Genomic DNA, 27841 nt, shown 5'->3' with positions numbered 1-27841 from the left:
TGCTGTCTTGATGATTACAGCTTTGTTCATCCATTTATCTATTAATGCATACTTGCATTGATTCCAAATGTTGCCTAATGTAAATAACTGTAGTAAACAGGGATGCATGTCTTTTCAAGTTATTGTTTTCATTTTCTTTGGATAAATACCAGTAGTGGAATTACCGAATCTTACTGTATGTTTATTTTTAATTTCTTGAGGAGCTTTCATGCTGTTTTCCACATTGGCTGTACCAATTTACATTCCCACCAACAGTGCACAAGGGCTGTCTTTCTCCATATCTTTGCCAACACTTGTTATTTCTTGTGTTTTGGATTCTAGCCTTTCTGACAGGTATAAGATGATATCTCATTGTGGTTTTGATTTGCATTTCCATGATGATTAGTGATGTTAAGTACCTTTTAATGTGTCTGTTGGCTATCTGTAGGTCTTCTTTGGGGAAAAAAATGTCTATTTAGGCCCTCTGCCTAGTTTTTAATTGGATTATTTGTTTTCTCATGTTGTGTTGCATAAGTATTTATATATTTTGGATATTAGCCCCTTATCCAATATGTCATTTGTGAGTATCTTCTCCCATGCAGTAGGTTACCCTTTCATGTTGTTGATGGTTTCCCTCACTGTGCAAAACCTTTTTATTTTGCTGTCATATGAGTAGTTTATTTTTGCTTTTGTTTCCCTTGCCTGAGGAGACATATGTAGAAAAGTGTTGCTAGGGTCCATGTCAAAGAGATTGCTGCCTAATTTTCTTTTAGGAGTTTTATGCTTTCATGTCTCACATTTAGGTCTTTAATTCACTTTGAGTTTATTTTTGTGTATGATGTGAGAAAATGGTCCAGTTTCATTCTTTAGCATGTAGCTGTCTAATTTCCCAACATCATTTATTGAAGAGATTGTCTTTTCCACATTGTATGTTTTTGCCTCCCTTGTCATAGATTAATTGACCATATAAGCATGGGTTTCTTTCTGGGCACTCTATTTTGTTCTATGTTGTATTATTTTTGAGCCAGTACCATACTGTTTTGATTACTACAGCTTTGTAGTATATCTTGAAATCTGGGATTATGATATCTCCAGCTCTGTTCTTCTTCCTCAAGATTGCCTTGGCTATTTGGGAGTCTATAGTTCATACAAATTTTAATATTATTTGTTCTAGTTCTGTAAAAATTCTGTTGGTATTTTGATAGGGATTGCACTCAACTTGTAGATTGCTTTGGGTAGTATGGACATTTTAATGATATTAATTCTTCTAATACATAATCATGTATATCTGTCCATTTTTTGGTGCCATCTTCAGTTTTTTCATCAAGATTTTATAGTTGTCAAAGGTCTTTCACCTCCTTGGTTAGGTTTATTCCTAGATTTGGGGAGGCTGTTAGGTGCAATTTTAAATGGGATTGTTTTCTTAATTTCTCTTTCTGCTACTTTGTTATTAGTATATCACTGTGGTTTTGATTTGCATTTTCCCAATTATTAGTGATGAGCATCTTTTCCTATAACTGTTGACCATCTGTAGATCTTCTTGGAAAATTATCTAATCAGATCTTCTTCCCATTTTTAAATTAGATTGTTTGGTTGTTTGCTATTGAGTTTTACATTTTCTTTATAAACTTTGGATATTGATCCTTTAGTGGACATATGATTTGCAAATATTTTCTTTCATTAGGTAAGTTGACTTTTCATTTTGTTGATGGTTTCCTTTGCTCTACAAAATCTTTTTAGTTTTATGTAGTCCCACTTGTTTATTTTTGCTCTAGTTGCTTTTGCTTTTGTTGACAAATCCAGAAAGCATCACCAAGATCCATGTCCAAGAGTTTACTGCCTAAGTTTTCTGCTAGGAGTTTTAGGATTTCAGGTCTTACAATCAGATCTTTAATTTATTTTGAGGTGATGTTTGTGTGTGGTGTAAGATGGTGGTCAAGTTTCATTCTTTTGCATGTAGCTTTCCAGTTTTCCCAGCACTATTTGTTGAAGAGACTGTTCTTTCCCCATGGTATATTCTTGCTTCTTTTGTTGTAAGTTAATTGGCCATATGTGCCTGGATTTATTCCTGAGCTCTCTATTGTATCCATGAATCTGTGTCTGTTTTTATGCCAATATTGCACTATTTTAATTATTATAGGCTTTGTAAACATAGCTTGAAATCACAAAGCATGATACTTTCAACTTTGTTCTTCTTTCTCAAGATTGCTTTGGCTATTATGCATCTCTTGTGCTTCCAAACAAATTTGAAGATTTTTTGTTCTATTTATGTGAAAAATGCTATTGGAATTTTGATAGGTATTGCATTGAATCTGTAGATTGCCTTCAGTTGTATGGACATTTTAACAGTATTAAATCTTCCAACCTATGAGCATGGAATATCTTTTTCTTTTTTTCTTTACAAATTTTTATTTATATTCTAGTTAGTTAACATACAGTGCAATATTGGTTTCAGGAATAGAATTCAGTAATTCATCACTTACATTCAACACCCAGTGCTCATCACAACAAGTGTCCTCCTTAACACCCTTCACCCATCTAGCTTATCCCCTACCCACCTCCCTCCATCAACCCTCAGTTTGTTCTGTATCTTTAAGAGTCTCTTATGGTTTGTTTCTCTCTCTTTTCTTTTTTCCCCCTCCCATATATTCATATTTTGTGTTTCTTAAATTCCACAAATGAGTGAAATCATATGGTATTTGTCTTTCTGTTTGACTTTTTTCACTTAGCAAAATACACTCAAGCTCCATCACATCATTGCAAATGATAAGATTTCATACTTCTTGATGGCTGAGTAATATTCCATTGTATATATACACCACATCTTCTTTATCCATTCATCAGTTGATGGACATTGGTGCTCTCTCCATAGTCTGGAAGAAGAAGAAAATCTTGTCATTTGCAACGACTTTGATGTTGTCCGTATTTTCAAATAACCAGTTTTGGGTTTTGTGGATTTTCTCATTCTTCTATTCCCTATTTTATTTATTTCCACTCTAATATTCACTATTCTTTTTTCCCTCCTGCTTTTGGTCTAGTTTGTGATTCTTCTGGTTTCTTAAAATGGAAGTTTAAATTATTTGAGATCTTTCTTCCTTTTGAATGTAGGCATTTGCCATTCTAAATTCCCTTCTGAGAATTGCTTTCACTGCATCCCATATGTTTTGGTATGATATGTTTTTTCTTTCATCAATCCCATAGTATTTCCAATTTACCCTGTGATTTCTTCTTTGACCCATTAGTTATTGAGGAGTGTATTGTTTAATTTCTACATGTTTCTGAATTTTGCAAATTTCCTTCTGTTATTGATTTCAAATTTTATTCCATTGTGACAAGAGAACATACTTCGTTTGACTTAAATGTTTCTGAATTTATTGATACTTGTTTTGTGGCCTAACATTGTTAAACTTGGAGAATATCCCACATGTACTTGTATTATTGGGTAGAGTGTTCTATAGATGTCTAGTAATTCTAGTTGATTTATAGTATTGTACAAGTCTTATGTTTCCTTGCTGATCTTCTGCCTAGTTTTTCTGTCCACTATTGAAAGTGAGGTGTTGAAGTCTCCAGTTACAATTGTTGAACTATCTGTCTCTCCCTTTAGTTCCATCAGGTTTTTCTGTATGCATTTTGGGGCTTTATTGTTAGGTATATATATATATATATATATATACATTGTTAGGTATATATATATATATATACATTGTTAGGTATATATATATATATATATATATATATATATATATATATATATACACCTATCAATATATATACATTGTTAGGTATATATATATATATATATATATATATATATATATATATATATACCTATCTTTGTTTCTAATGTTTATTTATTTTTGAGAGACAGAGCTTGAGTGGGGGAGGGACAGAGAGAGAGAGACAGACACAGAATCTGAAGCAGGCTCCAGGCTCTGAGCTGTCAGCACAGAGTCTGACGTGGGGCTCGAGCCCACGAACCATGAGATCATGACCTGATCCAAAGTTGGATGCTTAACTGACTGAGCCCCCCAGGCAACCCTAGTTCTTGAGTTCTTTCTCCGGTCTTTCCTGAGTGTGTGCACACCTGTGAGCAGGTGAGGAGCTTCTAGATTCCCTGGGATATGTCAGAACTTTTCAAAGCCCTACTTCCCCAAAACATCTCATTCCTCAGCCTTTTCTCCCAAGTTTTTTTTAGTAAGTTTACTGTTGTGCCAACTGTTATCCATTACCTCAGGTATCAATAACTAAAAATTTTCCTATAAATATTTTCAACAAATATCCCCCCTGCCCTCTCATGTCAGCTTTAGTGCTGACACAATTTGATTTAGGTGAGAAAAGACAAGCCTTTTGAGTGGGTTTTTCAGAGAGCCCACACAGATTAACAAATGATAATTATTTGAAAATTAGGTTTTTTTGCAATCCTCTGGTACCACTACTAGTATTCTTACTGGGAGTGCTAGCAGTTATTTTCAAGTTTACCACTGAGCTGAGAAGCAGGGTATGGGACTAAGGCAACCTAAAATGCCCTGAAAATCACCATTCTTATCAATAGTTAATGTTAAAATATATATATAAGTACAGCTCAATTGCCATAGGCTTTTGGTTAATTTCCAGATTCTGAAAAGTTTGATTCTGACAGTTCTTTTCAGATTTTTAGTTGTTTTTATGGAAGAGCTGACTTTTAGAGTTCCTTATTCCACCACTTTCACTGTCATAATCATCTACTGATAGTTTTAATATCTATACCAATTTCAGTAAAATGTATTGAAGTGTATGGAAAACATATTCATTTGAAAGTATACTTGGATTATTTATGCTTCTGTTAGGAGAATACTGATAGACATTAAGAAGATTTAAGGAATATTTTGGTACCTAATAGATTAACAATTTTTAATGAAGTCTAACAGTGTTGTACCTTCATACCCCTGCTTTTTAATTTATGTTCATGTAATTTCTTTCAATTGCTATATGAGATTATTTGGCTCAATGCCCATTGCTAAAGCACACAAGAAGACAAACATTGCTTTTTCTCATTTATGATTTTGTTCATGCATTTATTTATCAGTTATTTATTAAGCACTTAGTCCATCAGGCATAGCTAAAGGTGCAGAATATTGGAAGGTAACATATGCTGAATGATGACATGATTTTAGTTTATCAACAGATGACTTAAGAAGCAATTGGACTTAATAGTATTGCCAGGAAAAGGTGCATTGCCTTACCTTATGACCTATAAGGATTCCTTGGCAGATCTTACTCTTTTAACTATTAAATATACAGAACCTTGCTGTCAGTACCAAAAGCTACTCTGTCTAGTGAGAGGACAGATATCATATTAGCTGGGATGTACAGTCATTCCCAGGCTGTGCCAATAGTGGACCCACTTACCCACATTGTTTGTAACTTAAACCTCTATGCTCATTCTGGATTCCTCTCCCTACTTCCATCTTTAAATCCCAGCTGGGGATAAGAATCCTGAATTTCATCCCTAGACTTTCTTCTCAGACATTAACCTTTACTCCATTTTCCAGAATGACTCATCACTCAGAATCTGGTCTTTGAATCTTTGGGATTCATGGGAGCTGTTCTAAAATCAAAGATGTAGTAATTGAAAGCAGTGGGTTCTAGAGTAAGACAACCCAGTGCCAGTATTAACTCCACTATGTACTGCTGTGTAACTTTGGACAGCTACTTAACTTACCCTTATAGGAGGTTGAGAAAACTGTAAAATGAATATAACAAAGTACCTACACTAGAGATGTGAGAATTAAATAGAAAAATGAATACAAATCACTGAACACAATGCCTGGCACATAATACGTATTCCATTTATATTGGTTATTTTTATTATTCTTGTTATCATTGCTTCATTGTGGCTCTTGGGCTTGCCTTTCTGGCTTTTTTTAAATTACCTTCAAGAAATTGGTGTAAATTGTAATAAAATCAAGGCAGTATAGAAGTGATGTCACCAAGATGTTGACTTAGGTGGTTCCTGACTTCACTTCCCCTTGAAAGAACAACTACTAACATCTATTTTAAAAAAAAGACAACACTGAGAGAATCCTAGAACATGGGGGTGAGGCTGAAGCACTCCCCTGCACCTCAGACCAAGACAAACTTCATTAGAAGGGAAGAGAAGTGGTTACACATTAACCACATTGCCCCCTCCCTAAGACAGCACAACCCCAAGTGGAGAGGTCTCCCTGAGCCTCAGGTTCCTCCAGTGGATGAAGAGAACCCAGGGGGAGACAACCAATCTCCCCCAGCCTTGTAGGTCACTTTATAGGAGCTCTCCTCTAGTCTTGAATCACAAGTATTGCAAGGGATTCTTTGGGGCCCAGGCACTGGGAATCTTACTGTAATGATGAAGGAGTAAGGGAATTACAACAACCAGCACATAGAACTTGGGAGACTGAGTTCATACTTGCAGTGCCCAAGTTGTAATCCTAACCAGCAGTTTTGCTCATCTGCAGAACTAAGTTGGGGGTGCACTCTGACCAGGGAACCTGGCAGGGTCCAGATTTGCCTGATTTGGATCCTCAAATGAGGAGTTTTGCCAGGCCTAGAGATTGGTTTGCTTTTACCAAGGCAGGGTGCTGAGTCACAGCCTCACTTTCTGTGGGGAGTGCCTTCATCCCCATCTGATCAGAAAGGCTGTTGACAACTCCTGAAAGCTGTGTAGCCCAGTGGCACTCGAGCCAAGAAGTAGACAGGCAGAGCTGATCACCTGCAGAGCAATGCCAGTACCAGGCATGGAGGCTTCCTGTGTTGTGCACAGGCAGGCATATTAATTGAAAGGAAAGGCTAAGGGTAGTACCTGGCCTCTCTCAACTAGAGTCTGTTTGGGAAATTGAGAGGAGCCTGGATCATCCACTCCCATTCCCACCTGTCTCAGCAAGGGGGCTGAGATATAACCCCACACCTTGTGGAGAAAGTTCTCCAGCCCCATCTGACCAGAGGGCCAGCAACAACTTGAAGCTGTGCAGCCTAGCACCATTTGAGCAGAGAGAAGAGAAGACAGAGACAATAGTTTGCAGGGTAAATCCAGTAGCCCTGTTTGGCCGGGGAGCTTGGGGAGCTTAGGTTGACTTAAGACAACAAAGAAATGTACTAGTTTTAGAGCTACTCCCCCTACTGTGCCTGTTCAGGAAATCTAATTCATAGACCTGCTCATCACTAAATATAGCATTCAGCCTGTCCTACCAAGGAAGCTAACCAGAGCACACAGAAGTTGCCTAGTACATTCAATAGCCCTCTGTACAGTGGCACTTGAACAGGGAACATACCCTGAAACTTCTATCATCTGTGGAGCAAAACCAGTGGCCTTACATAACCAGGGAATTCAGTGCACACTCAGGCTTGATTTGGGCCCCCAAAAGAGCTGTATAAGCCCTGAGCCCTGGTCTGCTGCTCTGCCAGGTCAGGGAAGCTAATTCATAAACCCATCTACCACTGAATACAATGCCCAGTCCTGACCATTTAGTAAGCCTGGCCAGAAAACTCAGACAACTGCAGAGCCTATTCTACACCCCTTGATTGGGTAGGAAACCAAGCCAATGGTCCCATTCAGCTGTTCTTAGCCAGTGGCACAGACCCTCTTGCTTGTCCTCAGAGTCCAGACAGTGGCTTTACCCCCAAATAGGCCATAATAGGAGGCCCCACTTGCTCAAAAACATCATCAGCAGATACACTCAAACTTAGTTGACTGGTGAAAAACTGTTTTTGCCAAAGCAAACCTGTAAAGTCTGGAATAGGAATCCCAGTACTCAAAGGCACAGGTACCAAAGAAAGGAATCAAGGATCATGAAAAATCAGGTAAATATAACACCATCAAAGGAAACTAATAAAGTTCTAATAACTGATCCTAAAGAAATGGAGATCTATGAATGGTCAAAGAATTTGGAATAATCTCTTTACGGAAGTTTAGTGAACTAAAAGAAAACCTAAACAAACAAAATTAGGAAAACAACACATGAATAAAATGAGAAATTTGACAAGGAAATAGCAACCATCAAAAAATCCAAACAGAAAGCTTAGAGTTGAAAATACAGTAACTGAACTGAAGAATTCAATAGAGAGTTCAAAAGTAGACTCAACCATGTAGGAGAAAGAATCAGCAACCTGGAGGATAGGACATTGGAAATTATCCAGTCAGAGGAGCAAAAAGATAAAAAGAATGAATAAGTGAAGAAAGACTGCATTCACTTTCTCAGGGAAGACTTCCATACTCCTGAGTCCCAAATTAGCTTCTTTGTTATAAATTCTCATGGAGCAATGCTTTTTTTCCCCCAAAATATTTTATCTCATTGGTAATTATATACTAATTTTTATCAACATTTGATTCATTTCTGTTTCCTGCATTATATCTCAAGTTACATGAGGTCAGTGACAATGATTTCCTTATAGATACTGGCACAGTACCTAGGACAAGAATGAATGATGGAATGAAGCATTCACTTTCGTTTAAATGATTAATATGAACTCTATACTCAAGTCAGTCTATTTTACTCACCACAGTCTCCCTTATTTTGCTTGTCATTCTGTATATATCTTTTAACCTTACTAAGTCTAACTCTTTATAAGGTAAGATTTTTAAGTGGTACAAATTACATGTATTCAGGTAGTTACAGATATATAGATAGATATTTATATTCATTTTCTCATAGTATAATATAAATAAGTATCCAATACAAATAGTCATTGAATGAATGAATGGAAAGAAAAGTCATTGATCATAATGATTGTAGTGCCTAGGAACAAATGAAGTTGCATGAAGAACTGGGAGGACCAAGTAGATTTTCCATGGGAGAAGGAGGATATGCCCCTGACCTGAAAGATAACTGACATAGCCTCATATACTCTTCTTTTTAGTGGAAGGTTTTAGAATTCAGGAAACAAATTAGTACTGATAGAGATTAATTTCAGTTTATCTTGTGAGCTTGAATCATCACTTTGCCTTGTAAATATTTACAATTCTTCTATTAGCTATGCATTCCCCTGACATTTACACTTTATTCATAAGCAGCCTCTGTTTTGACCTATAATTGCTAATAAAGATGGATAAGAGCACCACAGATTGAGGTTGCCATAGATCACTATGGAAATGACACACTTTCCTGCTTCTTGTGAACATAACATTTGCCTCATGTTGGTCTACTCCGAGAACTCACCTCTTCAGAGATGGAGGATGATTTCCAGAATGTTCCCTGTGAAATTGAATGCAATAGAAAAATCAAGTCCCTGCTGCCCTGTGAACCAGGATATTTGGTACCTCATCAACAAGGATAAATTCAGCACTTTCATGAAGCACAGAAACCCAGGTGCTAATGTATAAAACTAGCTCACTCTGATTTTGTGGTATTCTGAGGGGCTAAGGAAGGGCTAGATCTTTGTCTGATTTCTCATCTAGTAGGCTAGCACATTGCTAGGCTCTTGTCCCCAAAACACTAGAAGAACCAGGTGGCTTCCTTTTTGGGCATATTAATCTATTCTTAAAATAATTTTGAGAAATTGTCCTTTCAACATTTTTAACTTGTTACTTAATCTTGTAACTTAATCTTGTTACAAAAATGCACACATCAGTGTAAATAGAAACTAACATTTAAGCTGCATGTGAGATTTTGAATACTCAAGACTCACATTCTCTATATTACATACCTGGCTCTATTTTCTCAGAGTTTTCCCTTTTTTATCCCCTAACTACATTTTACCTGAAGGTCTTATAGCCATAAAAAAAATGCACCGTGTCCCAATCTGAAACTATGGTCTTTCTTTGGTGAGCTGTCCCTCTCTTTACTGGGTCAGTGAATGACTCCCTGTTCATCTAGGTGACAAAACCCTTGAGAAATGGTCCTGAAGAAGCTGAGAATATAATTAAAGAGACACAGACATATACCACAGGCAAAATCATTTTGTTGACCAAAGCATTTTTGAATTTGGTAAATATTAGCTAGAACTAATAAAAGTGCAGTGGAAGACAAGACATAATGCCTGACCTCAGGGAATTCATGGAATGTGAGAGGGAGAAAAGAAGAGTGAATTTCACAACCTGTGAGGGTTTTATGCTCTGATTGAACAACATCGGACCTACAAAGGGCCTCAGGGAAGGCCCTCAGGCCTCTCTCCCAAATTTACCTAAATGGCTCCTTGTAATCATTTTGGGTATGATGTTTAGGTTTCTTTCTCTCTCTGTCTCTCTCTCTGTCTCTCTCTCTCTCTCTCTCTCAATTAGATTCTAATTTTTTGCTTATGTGTTCCTTAAAGTAATTTTGAGAAATTGTCCCTTCAACATTTTTAACTTGGTATCTAAATTTTTTGTAAGATAAAACAGATGCAAAGGTGTAATTTTCAGCATATTACAGACATTAACATGTTAAAATAAAATAGTTGTTAACACTCTTTTAAATGTATTCACTAGAATTTAAATGTCACAGAATCTAAACACACAGTCACCCATATGCACATACACACATGCACACACTCTCACACATGCACTTGGAAGCGTGCACACGCGTACACACACACACACACACACACATATTCCTTGGAGAGTCTCCTTGTATTCATACCCCAGCTAACTTTGAAGAATGCCATTCTATAGGCCTTTTTCTCTGATGCCTTATGTATTTTTTTGTGACGCCCAGTAACTGTGTCCCAAAACTTGGCTAAACACTTTACATGTATCACCTCATTCAAACCTAACAACCCTCTGAGGTCAGTACTGTTATCTGCATTTTACTTATGAATAAAATGAGGTTAAGAGAAAGGGTTTGAATCCAGGTCTTTCTGACTTCATACCCTACATTCTTAACTGCTACTTTATACTTAAAATGCACTGCAACAGAGGGATTTTAGTGTTAAAATCAATACTACCTGCTTCGCTTTTCTCCATAGTACTGGCCAATATCTACTAAGCTGTATAGTTTATTTAGCTATTTTTTAGGCCTCCCTACTCCCCCAGCCCAGAATATAGGCTTCAAGAATGTAGGGATTTCATCTTTTTTCACTGCACTTTTCTCAGTGCCTAAAACAGTGCTCAATAAATATTTGTTGAATAATGAACTAGACTTGTTGTTATGAAGTCATTAAGAATCTAAGAGAGTCTAGACATACTACATGCTACATGCTCTGATCAGCCTTCCTGGCTTCATTATAATTGGGTAACAGTATGTGTAGATCAACAATCTACTGGATTTGGAGTGAAGGATTTTTATGTGTCAGTCAGTACCAAAAAAAGAAGGATCTAATTACACACCTGAAGTGCTTGCTGAGCAGCAGTAGAATGGTGAACTATATTTACCTCATTCAAGTTACTAAAGAGAACACAATCAGGTAGCTTTGTTTTAGGGCTATGATAGGGATGCATCTTGAGCCACCACAGTCTACTATTCAGGGCTGGGAGTCTGGGTACATAAGGGCATCCTTGGAAATCTGGTGGCTAGAACCTCAATGAAATCTCCCAGAGCTGAAGAGCCTTATTATAGTGTTTTGAAGTGTATTACTTTGTATAGTTTTCTTAGTGGTTGAATATATATATATATATGTATATATATATATATATGTATATATATATACAACTCATCACATTCTACTGATAGCAATGTTTTCCAATTTGAGTGAAGTGCAGAAACTTTTCATTTAGGTTTCCATATCCTCCCCACTTTTAAATATCATTGTCTTGAGTATCAGATAGTGTTATAATTTTTGTGCCAATTGTCATATATAATTTAGAAAATTTCTGGAGATAGTATATTGTATTTACCTATATTTCTGCCTTTCCATTGCTCTTTCTTACTTCCTAATGATGCAAGATTTCTTCCTTTATTATTTCTTTTGTAACATGTCCTTTAGCCATTCTTGAAGAATAAATCTGGCTAAGTGACAAATTCTTTTAGTTTTCCTTCATGTGAGAACGTCTTTATTTCCCCTTAATTCCTGAGGTATAGTTTCATCAAATACAGAATTTGCAGTTTACAGTAATTTTCTTTCAGCACTTGAAAAACAGTGTATCACTTCTTCTGGCCTCTGTTATTTCAGATGAGAAATCTGTTGTCTTTTGAATTGGCGTCCCCCTATAGGTAATGTGTTGTTTCTTTCTGGCTGCTTTCAAGATATTTTCTTTGTCTTTAGTTTTCAGAAGTGTAATTACGATGTGTCTGGGCATGGATTTCTTTGAATTCATCCTATTTCTAATTCACTTAGCTGCTTGATCTGTGGATTTATATGTTTTGTTGTATTTGGGAAATTTTCAGTCATTATTTCTTTGAATGTTCTTTCAGTCCCATTATCTTTCTCTTCTTCTAGGACACCAATGTTACAAATGTTGGATCTTTTGTTATGGTCTCACAGGTTCCTGAGGCCCTGCTTGTTTGTTTTTGGTTTATTTTCTCTCTGTTGTTCAGATTGGGTAAATTCTATGCATCTGTCCTCAACTTCACTGATTCTACCCTCTGTAAGCTGCACTCTGCTACTGAACTCATCAGTCGTTTTTATTATTTCTATTATTTTTTCAGTGCTACAATTTTCATTGGTTCTTTTTTATAATTCCTACCTCTTTTCTGAAATTTTCCCTTTTCACTTGTTTCAAGAGCATTTGTAATTGCTTGTTGAATTTTTCTTATGATGGCTGCTTGTCAGGTAATTCTAATCTCTGGTTCATCTCAGTGTGGGAATCAGAGGATTATCTTTTCTCATTCATGTTGAGATTTTCTTGTTTGTTTTATTTTTTTGTATGATAAATGATTTTAATCGTATCTGGACATTTTGGCTATTAAGTGAGGAGACTCTGGGTCCTACTTAAATTTTTTATTTTAACAGACCGTTACTCTGTTTAGATTTAACATATTGGTTATAGCCTACTTTTTATGGGCTGTGGTTCCAATGATAGTCTAATTTTCAGAGACTTGATAGTACTATGTTGGTCTTCTTGGTTTCTCTCCCGCCTCTGGGACCCCCACTGGTACTTGTTTGTACTAGTTGAGAAAGTGAAGGAACTTTCCGAGATGAGTGGCCTGGTGCCTTTAGGTGGGGGAAGGGAATCTCCAGCCTGCAGAGACAAGAAGCACTTTTGGGACTGGGTGCTTGTAGTGGCAGGAACCTGCTTGCTAATGTCCCCTGTCAAGTGGAGTCTCTGGGTTGGGAGAGGGGAGTCTCTACCTGGTGGGAAAGTTCTTTGGTGGGTTATTGTTAGGGGAACATTTAGTTGGTTCCCCTTGCTATTTCCTCTAGGCTAGAATTATTGGCAGGACTCTTACTCAGTTTGGAGGAAGCATAAAGCTATTTGGCCGCCTTCTCTTGCTAGATTTGGTGTCAGGAAAGGCTGGGTCTGGGTTACTTTCTCTTGAATGCCATGCCACTGTGTTGTTCCCTTGGTCCTCTGGTCCCTAATTCATCTTCCTCCTTCTACCTTTTAGTTGTCTCTTATGTTATTTCCAAAGCTTTTAGTTATGCTTGGCAAGAAGAAGCAGAGACAAACAAGTCTACATCATTTTGCTCAGATCAGAAGGTCTCTATGTAAGCTTATATAGGCCTAAAATCTCTCTAGACAGGTACACAAAAATTGCCTTCCCTGAGGAGGGAATCTGGGGAATATGAGGCAGGAGAGAAACTCTTTTTTGTATATGTGCTTGCATATTTTCATTTTAATCAGATTAATATATTATCTAGTCAAAAATAAAACGTAAAAGAAGAAGGAAATCTTCTAATTCAGATTTGCTTTCAGGGGCACAACCAAGAATTGCAACAGTGGTCAAGCAATGTATGGATTCAATAATTTGTAATTTTATTAACTTTCACTGACTTTTTAAAAAAATTTTTTAATGTTTATTTATTTTTGAGACAGAAAGAGACAGAGCATGAACAGGGGAGGGTCAGAGAGAGAGGGAGACACAGAATTGGAAGCAGGCTCCAGGCTCTGAGCCATCAGCCCAGAGCCCGACGTGGGGCTCACGGACCACGAGATCATGACCTGAGCGGAAGTCGGACCCTTAACCAACTGAGCCACCCAGGCACCCCAACTTTCACTGACTTTTAATTTCACTGTATTGTGACTGCTTTGATCCCAATCTCTAAATGTAAGAATAATGTTCTCAGTGGATTTTCAGCCTGCTCATACATTTTGAATAACTTGCAGAATACAAATGTGTAATTTAGATAGAAGTAGATGCTTTTGGCAGCATACTATCACCTTAATCAGCTGAAAAAAATGATATTTGTATGACATTAAAACAAAATTAATAGCAAGACGCTGATTACATGAAAAGACTTTAGGTTGTAATTATTAAACTTGCAAACAACTCAGCGTAATTAGTGCCTTAATTAGGATATGACCTGAAATTTTAGCTTACAAAATTAATTGAGGCAATTTAAAGTCACATTTGTAAAGTAAAGTGGGTTTTAAAGTTTACAAGGTAGTTAGATATCACTTTTTTTCTCATTTTGGGAAGCATCTTTAGAGGTAGTAAGCTTGCCGTGCAATTGCTTTGATTCCAAGCCCCCACCTCCAGCATAGTGTCTCAGCCTGAAGCCTTAAGGGTCAAGTTTAGTAACTCTCAGCTATGGGTTTCCACCCACAGGAGGCTGAGCAGCTCCTAGGCACACTCCTAAATAACTCTGGGGAGCAGTGAAACAGCGAAGACTTACTGTCCCCAGCACCTTAAGTGAAATGTAAACTAGAAGATTGATATTGACTTTGATTAAACTCCTTGACCATTTTCATGTAACTATTTGGATACAAATGGCAATTTCACCTCTGTCATTTATTCTCCAGCACATGCTTCTTGAAGGCATTTCAGGTACCACAGTTTAGCACATGGTGAAGGTTCCAATCCAAAGCCAAAGAATTTCCCATCAGTAGGTAAAAACAGTGAAAACAATAAATATTGGTGGGCTAGTGATTTGTGAAAAAATAAATCTAGACTCCTACCTTCATTACTTACATCAAAATAAACTCCAAATGGATCAAAGATTTAATATAAAAATAAGTTATAAATGTACTGGAATAAGACATGGGTTAGTATTTTTATTGTAATTGAGAGTGGCTTTTTAAACATGACAAATAAAACAAAATCCACAAAGGAAATTTGCCTACTTAAAAATTCTAAACTGCAATATGTCAAATAAAGTACAATAAGTTTTAAAAACCTAATTCAAAGTCAAATCAAGAGAAACTTTCTTTTATATTTTCATTTATTTTTTTCTCTCTAAAGGCAGATCTTTATTCCTCAATAAGAAAATAATGAAATACTTGGAAATAGGCATCATGATTTGTGTACAGGGATATTAAGTATGGGGAAAATTAAAAGAACTTAAACTTCAAAAAATATCTCATAAAATAATTACAGAATAGCCATAGGCTGCGGTCATTAAAAAAATCAATATTTAATAATACCAAGATATTTTCATGATAGAACCTTGGAAAAGATAGAGGGTATCAATGAATCCAATCTGATTTTTTCTAGACAAAAAAAAAAAAACAAGAAAAAAACAAAATATCAATAATTACTGCTAGAGATAGAATTATGGATAAATGTTATTGTCTTCATTTTGAGTAATTTCCAAATTTTGTGCTGTAAGTAAACTATTTTGTAATCAACACTTTTTTTTTTATTCCTTGGAGCTTTAAAGAAAAACATATTTGAGTTTTTCCCAAAAATAGCTAACTTGGAACAAGATCAGGTATGAAAAATCAAAATTGAAGACTTGAAAAGCATACTGTATAATACAGGAATAGTGACAAGCCTCCCTCCCTGCTCCCCCCACTCCAGCTTTTTTTAAATCCCTCTACCAGATTCCATGATGGTCTATCATTTGGGTTAAGTTAAAACTTCTGGTCATTCTCCGTGACCTCTCTCTCTCTCTGACACTGCAGGCCTAGAACACAGGCTTCTGTTTCCTAAGGCCCCAAATCATGAGAGCATTCTTTTTAAAAGTCAGTGTCACACTTGTCTATTCCTAACTGCCTATTTTGTAGAACAGGGAACATCAGGTTCAAAACACCGATGACTTGGTTTTGGCAAGAAGTTTATGTCTTTAATTGGGAGCACATGCCTATCACAAAATAACTATCACTAGTAGTATAAGAAATGTCATCATTGAACTTCCTCTGTACCTGTAAGTTTTCTTTATTTCTTCATTTGATGCTCCCTTTTGCAGACCAAGGACTTCATATAGAGCTTCTCCAGATGTAGACATAGTCCGCTGTCTTTGGTTAGGTATGTTACATGCCATTTTCTCAGGCTGTAAAACAAAGAGGGGAAATAGCCATGAAGGTTATGCATACTGGATCCCACTCTCTAAAGAAGAGATAGTTTATTTTTAACCTTTTGTAAAATGACAATCTGAAATACATTTTTGTGCCAGCCACAAAAGAAGAGGAGAAAAGGGTTAGGAGAGCCAAAAGTGGAGCTTCAAGTCAGGGTGTTAAAGGCTATAGGCAGCCATGCAAATGGAATATGGCTTTGTCCACATGGTTAGAAATGTAATCTAAATACCCAGCTAGTTCAGAATTGTTGAAAATGAATCCTCACAGGTCAGGCATATGTAGATTTTTTTGTTTGCCAGAATTTGCATAGCTCCTTTTATGTATGTTTTCCCGATTTAGCTAGGCAATGGAAATAATCTTCCATTTTACAATAAAAGACAACTTTTATAAATATCAGGGGGAAAAATCATCTGAGTGCCAGGTTAGAACTTCTCTGCAGCTATGGATGCCAAAGACCCCACAGTGCTCATGGGTTTTGCACTTGAGATAGATCCTTTCCCTATGGTTATAAAGAAGGGGCTGGGCTATCTGACCCAAGGAGCCATCTGCCTGCCATGCTTTGGCTCTAGGGAAGGTGAAGAGAAGCAAGCATAGCTGGAGGCATACCTGTATCCACCACTTAATCTCTCTAAACCTCCATTTATAAAAGGATAATAAAGCCCACATCACAGGATAGAAAAAGATAACTACTTTTATTAAAAGCAGCTCAGTATGTAATTCTGAGAGTGCACTGTAGTCGATTTGGCCTGGCCATGACCAGCTGCATGACCTTCCCTATCTGTAAACTGGAGATAGAAATGTGCCTAAAATCATGGAGTTGCTGTAATAATTCAGTGTATTCATATATTAAGAAACAAAGACTTGGGGCGCCTGGGTGGCGCAGTCGGTTAAGCGTCTGACTTCAGCCAGGTCACGATCTCATGGTCCGTGAGTTCGAGCCCCGCATCAGGCTCTGGGCTTGATAGCTCAGAGCCTGGAGCCTGTTTCCGATTCTGTGTCTCCCTCTCTCTCTGCCCCTCCCCCGTTCATGCTCTGTCTCTCTCTGTCCCAAAAATAAATAAATGTTGAAAAAAAAAAAAAGAAACAAAGACATAAACCATTGTTCATAGCACCATTGTTCATAATAGCCAAAAGGTAGAGACAATCCAAATGTCCATCAACAGGTGAATGAAAATATGGTACATACACACAATGGAATATTATTCAGCCATAAAAAGAAATGGAATTTTGACACATGCCACAGCACAGATGAACCTTGAAAACATTATACTAAGTGAAATAAATCAGTTACAAAAGGACAGATATTGTATAATTCCTCATATATGAGATATCTTGAATAAGTAAATTTATAGAGACACAAAGTAGAATAAAGGTTATTAGGGGCTGGGGGACATGGGGAATTAGTATTTAATGGGCATAGAGTTTCTGTTTGGGATGATGAAGAAGTTCTGGAAATAGTAGTGATGATTAGAAAACACTGTGATTGTACTTGATGTCACTAAATAGTACCCTTAAAAACAGTTCAAAGAGTAAATGTTAAATTTTGCCACAAAAACAAAATAAGGAAAATAAAAGCTACTTAGATTGTAAGCTCCCCTGACTAGAAGTTCCTTGAAAATCATTGTCCATTTCTTGGCGTTGGGCCTTGTACAGCAAGTGCTGTAGGAGTGAATGCCCCTACCCCACTTGCGCTCTCTCTCAAAAAAATAAACTTAAAAAAAAAAAAAAAAGAAAGAAAAGGAAGACCGAGGCAAAAATCTTGCCTAGAGGCACCAAGGACAAATGCTTGTTTTGTGGCACAGCTCATTGTTCCTTCCTCAATTAGCAACCTGTGAAAAGAGTGTCCCTAGAGGCCAGAAGGAGCCTCTTCCCAAATTCCTGGTTCACCCAAGGACCTTCACCAAGAGGAAAAGGAATCCTTACTTTGCAAGCTACAAAACAAAATCTAACTGATGCTCATACTGACTGGCAGCCATTCAGTAAATTATAGCACTTATTTTCATTGCTGTGCTAGTTTACCTTTCTTGTCTACCCATTACAACTTCCTAGGGAGTAAGCAATTCAAGACTTGGGGTATGCCATTCATCTCTGTATTCCAGGCTGACAGGTCAGCCCTATCCTGCAACCACAGACCAGCTGATTATTTACGATTGAAGGAATAATTGCCTGAGTAACTGACACCCTCCCTACTTCCTTCTCTGTCTCCTCTGTCCTACTGCCACCACACAGAGATATGCTCAGGATACTGATGCTCTGCACCATTCATACACCTGTGGTTGCCAGGAATGAAGGCAACCAGTAGGCTTCTACAAGTCATACTAAATGCCACAAATGAGTGGGTTTGGAAGATAGGGATTTCTGTGTGGCTTTGTGGACAAGGAGTAGGGCCACAGTCATCCTACTTGTCTCTCTGAGATTTTAAGATGTCACTGGTTAGCAAGATCCCCAGAGTCACAAACTAAGAATATATCAACTAATGATTGAAATTTTAGGACTGTAAGATATGGAGTTAGAGATCATCTAAGCCAACTTAACAAATGCTTTTTGGGAAATTTGGGCCATAGATCATTGTAGCAAACTTTACTTATTAGTGTACTAGTTGTCCTTTCTCTGAGGAATGCTTAGGTCCCCATTGCAACATATGCCTTTCCTGACACTTGCCTCAGTCTTACCTGATCTCAGTTGAGTAGACCAAGAGTGGGTACCAAGGCAGACCAATCAGAGTCCTCCCCTAGCATTTTTTTATATATAGGACAATCTCACAGATGGTAAAATCAGTAAAATGTAAAATTTAGGTATTGTTGGCTGGCCTGAAATGACAGAAATTGAAACTGATTTGAAGAAAAGGAGCAGTGGCTAAGAAGATGGGGAGACAGAGCCAGTAGAGTTCAATCCCGTGGTTCTAGTTGTTTCAGGGTGCACTTGCAACTCTTCCACTCCCACAGCTTGTCAATCAACTCTTCCTCAGATGGAAACAATAAAATTCCTCCCCATACCCAAATTTACACACATGTTTTTTCTTTTGAGCATATTTTAACTAGGTTTTGGTCACTGTTAACCAAAATTCCTAAGTGTCATGTACTCTCTCAATTAAACACCACCAGGGCTTCCCCAAGCACTTCCAAAGGAGGCTAATCTTAAATTATTGCACCTACTCATCCTTTAAAGTGAATGTGGCTTCCTGATACTTGGGAATTAATACTTTGGGGGAAATAACAATAATATACTAAGATATTCTAACAGATTCATTTATATATATTGTGTAAACATTACTAGTACAGATAAAAGGAGCAGTGATAAATCTATCTTAAGACCCTTTCATAAAGAAAGTTTGTGGAGAGCTATTCAGGAACACTAAGAAGAAATAAAAATAAGACAAATAGTTGTTTTTGTTTTATCTATTTATCTTTGTATTCAGCATTCCAAAGAAATAGTTTCAATTTGAGGGAAAAAATGTATTCACTCTTCACCCATCTCTCAGATGCCATGGCTCCCATAAATCAACAGATGGTCCTAAAATCAATTTTAACAAAACATGCACAATTTCCACAGTTGTGAGTATCATACTGCATGACCAGCTTTGATTCCTTCCTACTTGGGTCTTGCTGTCACTAATCCAGGAAAAGGATTTACAGGTTACGGAAGATAATCTTTTAAACAGGTTATGGTAATACTCACAGCAGAAGTTCAATTGTTTAGTCAAAGCCTGCAATGCAGGCCAAGTCTTTAGGGAGATTTCAGACTAACATGAGATACAAAACTGTAAGCCAATAATGAAACTACTGTTTAGAGGTTGAACAAGTACTGAGGATAGATGAAGGAATTTTCTGGAAGACAGGGATTCTGTTTTCTGCCAACAGAGGCCCAACATTGTCCCTGGGATATATTAGGTGTGTGATAAATGTCTGTTGGGTAACTAAATCAAAAATGAGTGGTTAACTTGAATGAGAATGTTAGGGAGAACTTCACAGAAAAGATGAAATCTGAGCTGATAATAATACTACCATTTATTTCTGTAGAACTTAGCATATATTTCCATTATAGCTCTTGCATGTAAGCCTAACCTTGGATCTGCATAGACGTGGTAGCCATTGCCTTTCTTGACCATTATTTGCATAAATCAACAGAAAAGAAGACTTCTGGGTTTGGGGGCTGAAAGAGGAGGCAGGACATTCTGACATTGTGACTGGGACTTTTTTTTCCTAAGACTACTCCCTTTAAACTTATCCCAGGTATAGAAAAGAGAGATGGGGTCAGTTGGGGGCTACCCTTAATCCTTTCCAGAGAATAGTCATGGAAACAGCCTAGGATCTATACTTCTATACACATTCCTCTTCCTAATGGAAAAAAGGAAGGCAGATTCTATCTCTCAAATAATTTCATACATAGAAACTCACCAGGAAAACTTGCTATTACTTTGGTTTATGTATTTTTTTCAAATCATGTTTTTTTCTTTTTTAGAAATCCAATAACACTGTATTCTATTCCTACTAAATAAAATCCAGTAGCTGACTTGCTTTATGGTATGGATTGAACAATATTCAGAGTGGGTTGTTGTAAAGAGTTTGGAAATTATTATGTTTCACCTTCTTTGCCCTATTCCCAAAAGATTACCTTTCAAACAGATGAAGTCTGTTGATTAAAGTACTAAAAAAAAAGCGCTTTTACATCAGTACTGTAACACAAGAAAAAGATAGTTGGTCAATAGTTGATCACTGTGGTGAGTTGTTAGCGGACTCTACAGACTATAACATAAAGGGACCAAAAAACTGCAAACTTGCCTTCTGTACATCAAATAGCAACAACATGGCTCCTTTCCTGTCTCTATGCTGATATAGAAACCAGACTTCATACATTATTGATGTAGATGACATCTAGTTTCAAATGCAACAGTGTAATTCAGTGAAAAACTTAGTTGTATAAAAATGTATAAATACAGATATATGCTCTGAGAACATACTAACTACAGAGTGATAGTCAAAACATCTAAAAACTCTCCTTAAATAACCTTAAACTAAATAATGGAGCCATACCTTTTTTAAATTCCTTATGTAAAATATAATATTTATGAATTCTTTTTTTGTAGCCTTGTGAATTCTAATACTTCAATGTAAAATTCAGGTCTTTATTATTTATTCATAGTCCCTCATCTATTAGCCATCCAATGTAGAAAAAAATGTTGTCATGCAAAATTATTAAGTAATTTAATTTTGATCATCCAGTACATGATATTTAATCTTCTGAACTTAAATTACTTTTTGGTACATTACAATTCCATTAATATCATAATTTCTTAAAGCACTGACCACTATTCAGTCACATATAGCTCATCTGTCTTTTGATAACAGATATAATTGAAAGAAGGTTCAGCACTCCGATGATGATGGGTATACAATTCAATATAAATACTTATTTCAAAGATTCTAATTCCAGGAGTTTTACAAATGCTGTTTTAAAATTTTCATGTTGACATAAAATATTCTTTTCAAAGCAAAAGATGTTTCACCTATATCTATTATGTCAATTCTGAAAATTGGAAAAAATCAAGCTATACCTTTCTTGAAAGCATTCCTTCAAGACTGAGAAAATGATGGTGGGCAAGGAAAATTAGATCATTAAACGCAGCAAAAACACTTTCAATGGCTGTCATTGGTGAAACCAACATGCTTTGCCATTTTCTTATTATTTTTGTGATTCCTCCATTGAAATCTATTTAGTGAAGTAAAATTTCCTTATTCAAATAACATTGTATCTTAAAGCTAAACACATATCCAAAATGCTAACTAAGCCTATGTTTAAAAGTAATACTTCTCCCTAGCATAATTACTCATTATAGAAAAATAATTATCTCTTAATCACATTGATACTTATATAAACAGCGACTTGAAGATGGGACCACTTGGAAATGTTAGAAATAACCCACAGTACCTGTTCCTATAACTCCGATTCTGTGTTCTCAAAACAGGAACAACTTGCTGTTTTTAACTGGTCTGGAAATAGATGTGCAAAGAAATAAAGGAAGGCAACAATGAAAGGAGCTATTCCATACCTGTTCCACTGTTTCAAAGCAAAAGGCTACTCCTTTCCATTGTTCTCATCCAGGGTTAAGCGGGTCAGTGGAGTTAGATTACTTTTCATTTGTTACTTCATCAGCCAATTGGTTATCCCTCTGGAAAACATAACAAAGAGAAAATAAAACATGCATGATAGTAAAGGCTGCCATTACAAGGCACCAACTGATACCAAAATATATGCTACATTTACTGTTGATCATTAGTCAACTGGTGCTTGGCTCAACCAAATGCTGCTATGGAACTGCCTCCAGGTTTCCCTCAGAACTTCCAATTAAGAGAATATGCAGAAATAAATAGTGTTGATGAGGATATAGAGAGAAGGGAACCTTTGTGCATTGTTGGTGAAGATTTAAATTGGTTACAGCCACTATGGAAAACATTACAGTTTCCTCAAAAAATTAAAAACAGAAATACCATACCATTCAGTAATTCTACTTCTGTATTTACTCAGAAAAAATTAAAACACTAATTCAAAAAGATGCACTTCATGTTTACTGTAGCATTATTTACAGTAGCCAAAATATGGAAGCAACCTAAGTATTCATCAATAAATGAATGGATAAAGAACACACACACACACACACACACACACACACACACACACACACACAGAGGAATATTACTCAGCCATAAAAAATGATGAAATCTTGTCATTCATGACAACATAGATGGACCTAAAGGGTATTATGCTAAGTGAAATAAGTCAGACAAAGACAAATACTATATTATTTCACTTATATGTGGAATCTAAAAAAATAAAACAAAATTAAAACAGGAACAGACTTATAAATACAAAGAACAAACTGATGGTTGCCAAAGGGGAAGGGATAGGGAGATGGGTGAAAAAGTTGAAGGGGATTAAGAGGTACAAACTTCCAATTGTAAAATAAATAAGGTCACAGTATGAAAAGTATAGATAGGGAATATAGTCAATAATATTGTAATAACGTCATATGGTGACAGAAGATAACAACACTTGTATTATGACGGTTTCATAATGTATATAATTGTCAATTCTACATCTGAAACTAACATAACATTGTATGTCAACTACAATAATTTAAGAAATACTGGAAAGAACATGTAACATCAATAAGGAGGAGACTTTAATTGCTCACTACATCAATTCAACTGTTTTCATATTTCAACATTTTAGTTGAATCTTGGTCAATTGCCTTGGTCAAGAGGCACTGAGCCATAGTGGTAAACGTGGTAGTTTTAAGAATGAAGGAATTAGGCTGTCTGAGTGGCTCAGTTAGTTAAGTGTCCAGATCTTGGACTCTTGATTTTGACTTAGGTCATGATCTCATGGTTTGTGAGATTCTCTCTCTCCCTCTCTCTGTGCCCCATTCTCTCTCTCTCTCTCTCTCTCTCTCTCTCTCTCTGTCTCTGTCTCTCTCTCTCTTAAAATGAATAAATAATAAACTTTTAAAAAAAGAATGAAGGAATCTCTTGTTAAAACAATGCTCTAGGGGCACCTGGGTAGCTCAGTTGGTTAGGCATCTGACTTCAGCTCAGGTCATGATCTCATGGTTCCTGAGTTCAAGCCCCACATCAGGTTCTGTGCTGACAGCTCAGAGTCTGGAACCTGCTTTGGATTCTGTGTCTCCCTCTCTCTCTGCCCCTCCCCTGCTCTCTCTCTCTCTCTCAAAGTAAATAAACATTAAAAAATATTTAATTAAAAATGCTCTTTCATATGCAACAAAAGGTCAAACCACGAGGACAATTCTTACGATTTTGACTAAGATCCTATGACTGAAAAAGTCTTAAATGAGACAGGTATTACTCTGAATTTGGGACAATGGGGTCTGGTTCCTGAGGCTGAAGGCAGAGTTTAAGCGTGTTGCTTGGCACAACAGGTAGGAAGCCTAGGGTTATTTTGTGAGAACATTTCAGAGAGCAGTCTTGTCTCTAGATAGTATTGATTTTTTAGATACAAAGAAATAAAAGGCTATTTCCCATAGATCCTGACTTCCAGCCAGAGTTTAGGAAGCAGCCTATCATCACTCAGAGAAGTGGGTGGGGAAAGGGAAGCTAAAGACATTTAAAACTAAAATCACATCAGCTTAAGGACAGCATCCTTTGATGAAATGAAAATAATGGCTATAATAATATTATGAGATTATGGGTGACTGTTTTTAAAAAGTACATTTTATGTTTCAAATTCAGTTTAATATTTTTGGTAAAATTCATTATTTTTGTATAATTAACCACTTCTTAAATCTTCTTAATCATTACTTTTTAATTTTTTAATGTATTGCCTAAGCCATGAGTTCTAAAAGTAAGTATTGCAAAACTCCTGTGTGAAGTAGAACTGTAGCTGTGCTTCATAGAGAAAACACAGTTTCTATTTCATCTAGTCATTTAGCAATTAGTCACCTATTAGATCCAGGCACTGGGCTAAATACTAGAAATACATTGGTAAACAAAATCAAATGTAAGCTCGGGGTTTGTGGGTCACAAAGTTACAGCCTACCAAGAAAGGCAGATATTAATCAAATGATCATCCAAATAAGTATATACAAGAAACTTTGGAGAGATGTTACAAGACCATGTAAATCAGTGTAACAGAGGTCAAAGAAACCTTCCCTGAACAAAAATAACCAAACAGAGATCTGAAAAGAACTAGATGAGAGGGTTGCTGGTAGAAACAAAATATATTCTGGGCAGTTGGAAGAGTATTCTCCACTGAACATATTGTCTCTTGGTGCTTAAATTGGAGAAATAAAGAAACATGCTGACATGCGCTCTCATACATAGGATATCAACACATACCTATACATATATGGTTTCTGATATATCATCTAAAAATATAGCCAAAGGTTAATGGGATCATATACCACTTAACCAGGGAAGGCTTTCTAGAAGTGGTGAATTTCAAATAATGTTTGTAAAAGGAAATAACTCATGGCAAGCACACAAATAATTCCTTGATGCAAAATACACTAAGTGTATTGTAAAAGTATTGCCAATTGAATCATTCAAGGTTGAAGAGGAGAGCTTAGAAGATATTCCACAACTGGACAAAAGTGGTCTCTCTGGAAGGTAGAAAATTGGAAAGAGAACCATGTATGTGGTGAAGAGGGAGTAGTTTACATGCCAGTTTTCCCTGTGTATTCTATTTATGAGGTCTTCACCATTCCCTGAGGTGCTCCTAGAGACCTTTTACCTACCTCTCTCTGTTACTACATGGGGTTAGTGTTATTGTAAGAAATGACTAGTACATCAACAGAGAATCTGCAGCAGGTACCAGATGACTTTGGATATTCAACCAAAATAATCTATCAATCATAAAAATTAGAGGGGAACCTGGCTGGCTCATTCAGAGGAACATGCAACTCTTGATCTCAGGGTTGTGAGTTCAACTCCCATGCTGGATGTAGAGAATACTTAAATAAATAAAATTTAAAAAAATTTAATATAAAAATTAGAGTACATAGTATTTCATTTAAACTTCACATCTCTACAGGTGCAACTATCACTCATTTTTGAACATGTGATGTGCAAAGGCACATAGCCCCAACAAATCCTAATCGAAAGAGCCCAATACAATGAACAAAAGGAGAATTATCAATATTATGGTTACTATTTTTATTACCTCTCTACATTGTATTGTTATTACAGTGTATGGAATTCAGGCTATCATTCTGTAAATTTCATTTTTTTTAATGTTTATTTATTTTTGAGAGAGAGACAGAGACAGAGCTTGAGCAGGGGAGGGGCAGAGAGGGAGACAGACACAGAATCCAAAGTAGGCTCCAGGCTCTGAGCTGTCAGAACAGAGCCTGACTCCGGGCTTGAACTCATGGACTACAAGATCATGACCTGAGCCAGTCAGACACTCAATTGACTGAGCCACCCAGGCACCCCTCATTCTGTAAATTTCAAAGGGAAGAGTCTTTGGGGCAAGCTTCATTCTGTTAAGTGAATTTAGAAGGGAAAAAGACAGTTGATTGCTTGATCATGTAAAATGAAGAGGCTGTTTGCTACCACACCAGTGGTATCTCAGACATAATTATGGAATAATCCTGGAATTTCTTTTGTAAAATCAAGTGTTTATATATGTTTTAGAGGAACAAATTAATTCCTGTCATGTTTCATAATTTTCCAAAATTTAAAAATGTCCCTTTTATACAGAAGTTACAAAGGACATGGCATTTTAATGTGCCTAAATCTATAATCCACATAGAAAGCATTAGAATATAGAATCATAGGAGACTATGGAGGAAGAACTAGATGGAAGCTCTTTCTAGAAAAGCTTAGAAAGACTTTAAGAATTCTGATGCATAGGCCCCACCAGATTATTCCAAAGCAAAATCTCTGAGATATCTTGAAGTAAAATCTCAGAGTTGGGCTACACTCGGGCATTTTCAGGGCTCTAGGTGTTTCTAAATAGCTGCTCAGGTTGAGAGCCACTGTTCATCACTTCCCTTATACACCAGATCTTATGGGCAGAGACTCCTCAGTTAAGTAACATGGAAAACAACCAAGCAGCTCTCCGGAGGAATTTTCCATTCCCTGGATATCCTAAGAAAACATTTACTAAAGGTATCTGTGTTATTAAACACAAAATAGAACTTGACTTTGCCTAATTTAACTTAGGAAGAACTATCCAAAGACAATAAAGACAATATTCCTATTTCTTAGACTTTGGGAAAGTCACTATAAGCCTGTGTCTTCTCTGTAAAACAGTAATGAAATATGAACGTTTTTACTTCTCAGAGCTTTTATCAAAGTCTACAGTGTGCCAACATTATGCCAGGAACTTTTATAAATACAGATCTAATGATTGTTTTCTATGGTTAGGGTTTGAGCAACTGTTAAGAAGTTACTCTCTTGCCCCCTAAAATTGGAACACAGTACACTGGTAGTGCTTTAAGAATTTGAATGTGCAATCCTGGTAGATTTCATCTGAAATCTATAATTCATTAGTAGGTAGAATCAGTTGTACAACAAAGGGAAATTGCTCCCTTGTTACACAGTGCAGAGTACTATATTGGGGGTTGTGAGGGATTCAGAGGTGGTAGTGGTGGTGATGATGATGATGATGATGATGATGATAACTAACTTGTTAACTACATTATCTCATTAAAATCCTACAAAAGTATTAGGTGGAACTTTCATATCCTTATTTTACAGAGGAGGAATATGAAATTATTTTAGAGGAGAGGTTAAATGAATTGCCCGATGTCACCAACCAGTAAGCAGTAGACCCAGGCTTTGAAACCAGCTCACTGTTTCGTGGTCTAAGCTCTAACTCATTTCAGTATTTTGCTTCAGGAGCTTATAGTCTAATTGCAGGAGACTACTGCCTGCAATACTCCCTTGCTGATCAATCTGTGACTGAACTAGATGGTGTATGTGTTAAAGCTCAAGAAAAAAAATTGTTGGAATAATGACTTTAAACAAGGAACTACCATAAGCACATTCATTAATGAGGCTTACTGTGCATGTAGTTCAGTATCAAGTACAGTATCTATTTGGTTAAGTAAAGCCCTGAATCTGAGAACTATGTTACTGAAAAAAT

At 36.6% G+C, this 27841-nt stretch overlaps 1 protein-coding gene and 1 long non-coding RNA gene across 7 annotated transcripts in view; one reads left to right on the top strand and one right to left on the bottom strand.

The window, feature by feature from the left end:
• LOC123383065 overlaps positions 1 to 27841 on the top strand; it is a 130337-nt gene that overhangs the window by 53550 nt on the left and 48946 nt on the right. The window lies entirely within an intron of this gene.
• The window catches only part of DNAJC5B (DnaJ heat shock protein family (Hsp40) member C5 beta), an 85139-nt gene that overhangs the window by 39984 nt on the left and 17314 nt on the right, over positions 1 to 27841 (bottom strand). For 3 of the 6 annotated variants that reach the window (XM_045049788.1, XM_045049789.1, XR_006592344.1), the window contains 3 exons: positions 22290 to 22409; positions 16088 to 16215; positions 2760 to 2852 (listed from right to left, as the gene is read on the bottom strand). In XM_045049788.1, coding sequence (XP_044905723.1) covers positions 2760 to 2852; positions 16088 to 16206 — 212 coding nt within the window. In that variant the 5' untranslated portion in view covers positions 16207 to 16215; positions 22290 to 22409. Of the gene's footprint in view, positions 1 to 2759; positions 2853 to 9149; positions 9186 to 16087; positions 16216 to 18912; positions 19051 to 22289; positions 22410 to 27841 lie in introns of all 6 variants that reach the window. The other 3 variants (XM_045049790.1, XM_019822728.3, XM_019822730.3) reach the window with 3 other exon arrangements.

The sequence above is a fragment of the Felis catus genome, chromosome F2 (genome assembly GCF_018350175.1).
Source record: "Felis catus isolate Fca126 chromosome F2, F.catus_Fca126_mat1.0, whole genome shotgun sequence".
Classification (NCBI taxonomy): Eukaryota; Metazoa; Chordata; class Mammalia; order Carnivora; family Felidae; genus Felis; species Felis catus.
The sequence above is the reverse complement of the archived record's forward strand: the minus strand, read 5'-3'. Positions and strand labels throughout refer to the sequence as shown.